Raw genomic sequence first — 6,367 nt, forward strand, 5'->3', positions numbered from 1 at the left:
CGAAAATTCTAGATCTCAAATCATCTGCCGAACAGATATTGTCCGAAAATTGACGTTGGGTGCCCCTGTATTGTCTCAATTAAGATAACATCACAAACAATGCGTCGAAGTCCGCAGAGTTGCATTGTAATTCTAAAGGGAACTGACAGCTTCCTTGAAAACTCAAACAGAACACGAAAATTCTCGTCAGTGTAACTTGCTGTATGACTCATCCAAATCAACCACTTAGAATTTGAGTCTTCCTCCAGCAATAAAATTATATGAGTGAAAACTCGAGGTTCAGGTTACCATCAGTTTTCCCCATCAACATGAAGAGATTGACTGCCGTGGTTCTGTTTCTATTTTGTTACCAGAAGATGGTCAAAATTCGCTATCTACTTCAAAGGTAAGATTTAGGGACAAAAGTAGTCCTTAATTAATTAGCTCGTTCTAGGTACGAAACCGAAAGACAGCGAGCGCAAAAAGGTTCGTAAATTAGCTCTAGGTATATATATTGTCTTCTCAGTAGCTTCTAATTAATTCTTGAGCCTTGACACGGAAACAAAACTAAATCAGTGTAGACTGACTTTGGTATGAGCATCTCGTTTATGGGCATGCAGATATGCTTTGTTTTATTGCTACTACCATTCCAGAAAATCTCGCAATCTGTTTTTCCTGCCATCCACTGAAATGAGATTTCAAATCAATTTAATGTCCTCATCACGATATTGCTTAGTTCAAGTTTCCTTACGGAAATGTAAGTTAATCGACAAACATCTCTGTTTCATTCGATCACTTGGAAGTACCCACATAGACCCCGATATTTACTGTACGGACCTACTGCTAACTATCTAGGTTCCTAGTTTGGAAAAGAAAAATACATCAGTTTCATTTTGTTTTCAAACGATTACCCGCAGATAATTCCGTACATTAACAAATCTGTTGGGGGTTCAAGCGTTGTAATGATTCTAAAGTGTTTTTGAAGGCAGTGTCCAGAATGCCATAAAGCGTGCAGGATTCTGGTGGGTAAGTCTAAATACTAAATAGTCTTGTTATGGTAACCTCAGATTCGATGGACCATGGACGCTCATGTGACCTTAACAGTCTTCAACTATCACACCTACTTACACAGAAATACTGAAAAAAATGTTTTTGTAAATGTTCTTTTTAGTTTCACCTGAAGTGACCCCAGTCAGTGCTCCAGCGATAAATCAAATGACTCTTATATCAATTCATTATATCTTGCAAAATTACACAGGTAGAGTACACATGAAAAGACTTCCTAAGAGAACACCTGCAATTAACGTAAGCTGCTTATTTTTCTTCCATTAAGGAAGGATTTTTTTCTTATCTAAAACTGAATCCGCGTAATTGTCCTGGTGGAATTTAATCAGCTCTTGACCCGTATGTTTTTGCAATACAAAAACAAGGAGGAAATTTGTAGTCCAAATCCCAATTATCAAATCTGAAATCTCCTTCCTAGTGATTGTTTGGAAACTGATGCAAGTGCCGACTGATGCCTTTTGGGCATGTCATTCCATCGGTATTCGCCAATAAACCGCTGACCTTGCGGAGCCTGGTAGTCTACAAACTTGGTCTAAGTGACTACTGAGGTCTACTGATACAGAACTTAACTTAAAAAATAACCTCCTGTGAGAAGTGGTGTCAAATAATAGTGTCGGAGACCTCGAAAGATTCGAAACCCCATTTTCGAAATGCTTATTCCTTTCCTAGAGGATAAATGCCAGGCCCAGTGCAGTATGTATGTCCCATTTTCACAGTCCAAAAAAAGGTGAAAACCAGTTTCCATTATGCCCCTTCACGATACTCAAACAAATGCAACAGATAAAAAGCCACCGCACGCGAGAGATCTCACTGTGACCTTACCCAAATTATATGAGTAGCCTGAGTTAGGTTTTAGTTGAGTTAAGGATGGTTTAACGTTGTTGTATTTACAGGGGTAAATGTAATATCTGCCAAGAAGTAAGCAATGATTCAGTAAAGAATTAACAGAAAGTTAAACCTTGTGAGGTTGGAGTTAAATCAACAAAGACGAAAGATAGTTCAGCACTATTTCAAAAGGCCTTTGTGGTGGGAAATTCAAAGATGAAGCAATGCTTCTTGTGCTGTTTGACAAACGCAACTCAGATTTGTTTCCGAAAGTTTAATTTTATACAAAAAAGAATTCCTCTCCTATGGAGAAACTTGAACTGGAAGTTCCTTAGTTTCGTACTAACTGTACATATTCTAGGCACTGCCAGAGGATGATTAATTGACTCCCAGTCCAAAATCTCCGCATTGTCAAGTTCCCAGTCCCGTATCCATTTCTTTTGGCTCCTTTCAGGGCTAGTACAGAAGATTTTGTAGGCTGCCTGACTTGGTTTCTTTGTCGAGTTTAGTTTGTGAAGTATAATTATTGGGATTTAGAACGAGCTTTCAAGGTGAACGGACGCTATTTTCTTAGGTCTGCGACTTATCCATCGAATGGCCGTAGAAAGAGGGCTCCTTTCGTTTAGACACAATGCCAGATAAAGATGGAAACACCCCGGAAACAGGATAGTCGTAAAAGAAAAAAGACAACAAGAGGTTCCCGGACAGACGACGAACCTTCAAAGTCTGGCGAAGAAAATCTCTAAACAAAAAATGAATGATTTAGTTCGTCCAAAGCTCTTGCCTACATTTTATCAGAAATAAAGAAGCAGTGTTTTAAAATCTTTTTCATCAAGGAATATAACAGCTCTCTTAAGAAACGATCAGTGTCACTAATTTGCTACCCAAATTACGAAAAGCAAAGACTCGACAACCGAAACTGGATTGCTTGTACTTCAAGCCTACCCGCAAGATTTTTTTAAAGTATGTGTTATTTTAGAGTCAGTGAACCAGTTCAGTAATAATTTCAAAGGATAACCATAGTAAACGAACTGGCATTCAGTGGCAAGCTATTGTTAAAAATGTGTAAGCTTTATTCCAAGCATGAAACATGCATGATTTCATGAAAATAATATTTCTGGCTAGAATCGGCCATATCTGATTTATTATCTCAGCTGGAATAGTGTTTTCACCTGATCTGACTGCGGCCATGTTGGTGTCCCCAATTAATCATCCGGGAATCGATAATATAGACATGAATTGAAGTTACACTTGACCTGATTTGACTGTAAAAACCAAAGAGGTAGTCAGTATATTACAGGATATAAACAGTTCTTCCATACAGCTACGCTTACCTACTAATCACCCTTCACACTGCAGATTCAATCTAAGTGCCCTAATGGCCCGCCGGGTCTTCCAGGACGAAATGGAGTGAACGGGCACAATGGGTTACCAGGCCGCGACGGACGCGATGGCGCCAAAGGAGAAAAGGGAGTGGCAGGACCTTCGGGGCAACCTGGTCTGAAGGGAGAAGCGGGAACGAGTGGAAAAGATGCTGATCATAGAAACTGGAAGCAGTGCGTGTGGAGAAGTAACGACGGTCGCGATATCGGCCTAATAAAGGTTTGCTGGATTTGAAAAGTGTAATTAAATAATACTTTGAATAATACAATGGTTTAATGAACCCACATACCTCTTTCAAAATGGCGACCAAATAAAATATTGTTCTGTTTTTATTCTAATAGGCCTTTCTAGCCTCGCTGTGACGAGCAAATTTCAAAAGATTATTTGTTTCAAAATGAGGGCTGTACGTCCAATTAACATAAGTACAAAAGAACGTAAAGGTGGTAGCCCGGCATTTATATGAAAGTGGTCTACACAACTTCATCAAACGAGTACAAAAAAATTATAGTAAAATTAATTCCAATTAAAAGAAATCATTCTCTTGTTTCTGATTGGGAATTCCATCGTTTTTTCCCATGATCTACATGAGGAAAAATGTATTTCAAGCAAAGAAGCAGAAAGAAAGAAGCCTGTCTATTGGAATGAGAATTAGACAATCACTATGATGCAATGATGCATCAGTTGAACATAAAAGAGAACTACGTAGCTTGAACGGGATGTCACAAAATTAGTTTCGGTATTGGCCTAAGTTCGAATCATACATATACGCATTCTTAGGTTTTGGATGTAAATGATATTAAACAAAAATGCACATCTCTCAGACCGTGTGATGCGCCCTGGGAAAATTCGAGTGACTAGCTTTCTTCTGACTTCAGCTTTAGTGGTTTTTTTCACGTAGTCCTCCCCTTTCAGTGGAACTTTCAACTGACATTCACTATTTACTCCAAAATTCACAAAATAACCCGTATTTTAAGGGTATAGAAAGAAAGAAAAAAGAAACATATTTAATGGGTTGATGCGATTTTTTCAAGGACAATATGAAACCTAAAAGATTGTCATGCCACACACAGGCAGTTTTGCTGTGTTAAACCCGCCCCATGCGAGCAAAATATCAGTTCTTAATTCACAGAAATGCAAGCGAAAAAGTGGCCCACCCATCCTTGAAAAGCCACGTCACTAATACAAGAAATATTACGTGGTGCAACGAGCTCCACGGTTTTAGGTAATTTCACAGTTTTTTTTTTAGGATTGTTTGTTTACAAAAACCAAAGATGACACAGCTCTCCGTGTTGTTTACCAAGGCAATTTGTACATGTACTGTAACACCTGTTGTAAGCGATGGTTCATTACCTTCAACGGTGCAGAATGCAGTGGCCCAATGCCTGTTGATGTGGTGCAGTGGATAAGAAAGGGAGTCGGTCATGAAGAACACAGACCTTTATCAATAGAGGGTTACTGCGAGAACATCCACAAGGGCAAAATCCGTGTTGGGATCAACATCGGAAATTGCAATGGTTATGGTAACTCTGATGGCTATACTGGATGGAATGCAGTGTCTCGTTTGATGATCGAAGAAGTTCCTCGGTCCCAGTAACAAAGCAGCGTCATGTTTGAACTTCTGAGAGGGTGTCGGATTAGCAAATCAGTACGAAATGATAGCAGGCTGAAGATTTTGTGTCCTAAACTGAGGTTGATGGTGCCGTCTTCAATAAATATTTCAAACGGCAAGCTTTTGTATTTGGTTTTTCTTAAAAAAAGGTAGCAAGTCTGTGGCACAAACTTTCACCCAGGCTCCCTGATTTGTTTAAAGGCCGGATAACTTTATCCGCTGGATAAGTCACTATCTAACAGTTGCAGTCAGTGTGCAAAGATTTAGGTACTTGCTCGAAAAAGTAAAGGCGTGTTCTAAAACCAATGTCAATGTTACAACGCGAAGTATGTCCACACTCTGGATAGCGACTTATCCACTGGATAAAGTTATCCAGTCTTTGAAAAACTGGGGCCTGTTGACCGAAAATCGCTTGTGATGGAAAACAGTAAGAAAGGTAGGATAGGGGAAGTGAGGTGTTATTTGCTAGAATGAAACGATTTCTCACAGGTAAAAATCGTGAGATAAGTTTTAGTCCCCATCCCTTTCGTTTCAATTTGGCTTCTATCCGACCAAGAGAAATACGAATGGATGAATTCACCAACGAACAAACCAACAACTGAAAATTAGAGAGAATGACTAGGGAATGAGCAGACGGATGCAGTGATATATAAATGGATGATGGATGGACGACCCACTGAAAAAGACTCTTTGAACTTCCTGTTGTGACAATTCATGTCAACAAATTTTGACACAAGCCATTGTTTATATAAAATATGATGACAAGCATCTAAATTCGCAAAGGAGTAAATTCACACAGTCAACCGTAAATGCAAGGCATGAGCGAACAAATGTGCCTCAAACCGATTAAATCTCCCGTCTCGTAACCAGAGCCTCATATCGACTCTCCCTCAGTCACGGGAAGAGCTCTGGTGTCGAGATTGATGAAATCTAGATCTCCCAAACAGAAGTCTTAAGATCTAATTAATCTAAATTACTGACTCATCCAAATCAACAGTACACTGAGAATTGATTTTAGCCGGTTTCCAGCTATAAAATTCTGTGAATGAGAACTTGAGATTTAGGTCACCATCAGTTTCCCCCATCGACATGAAGAGATCGACAGCCGTCGTTCTGTTTCTATTTTTGCTACCAGCAGATGGTCAAAATTCAACTACTTCAAAGTTAACTTCAAACGAGGTAAGATTTGGTGACAAAAGGAGTCCTCAAGTAGTTGGCTCGTTCTAGCTACGAAACCGAAAGACAGCGAGTGCAAAACTGTACATGTCATAAATTAACTCTAAGTATCTACTTTTGTCTTCTAATAGTTTCTAATTAATTTTTGATCCTTGAAACGGAAACAAAACTAAATCAGTGCAGACAGACTTTCTCTATGTCCATCTCGTTGATGGGCAGATATAACAATTTGTTTTATTATTACGATTCCAGAAAATCTCCCAATCTGTTTTTCCTGCTATCCACTGACATGAGACTCAAAATCAATTTCATAAGATCATCACCTACAAC

The 6,367-nt window shown here is 39.1% G+C and overlaps 1 protein-coding gene across 1 annotated transcript; it reads left to right on the plus strand.

Annotated features, from left to right (window-relative positions):
* Positions 1–268: 268 nt before the first annotated feature.
* Positions 269–4,978, plus strand: LOC138013724 (collagen triple helix repeat-containing protein 1-like; the record flags this gene model as incomplete). The annotated part of the gene is made up of 3 exons (XM_068860801.1): positions 269–385; positions 3,229–3,471; positions 4,499–4,978. Coding segments are annotated over 3 exons (708 nt in total), but the record flags the coding sequence as incomplete, so codon positions are not given.
* Positions 4,979–6,367: the final 1,389 nt, after the last annotated feature.

The sequence above is a fragment of the Montipora capricornis genome, chromosome 8 (assembly GCF_036669925.1).
Source record: "Montipora capricornis isolate CH-2021 chromosome 8, ASM3666992v2, whole genome shotgun sequence".
Taxonomy (NCBI): Eukaryota; Metazoa; Cnidaria; class Anthozoa; order Scleractinia; family Acroporidae; genus Montipora; species Montipora capricornis.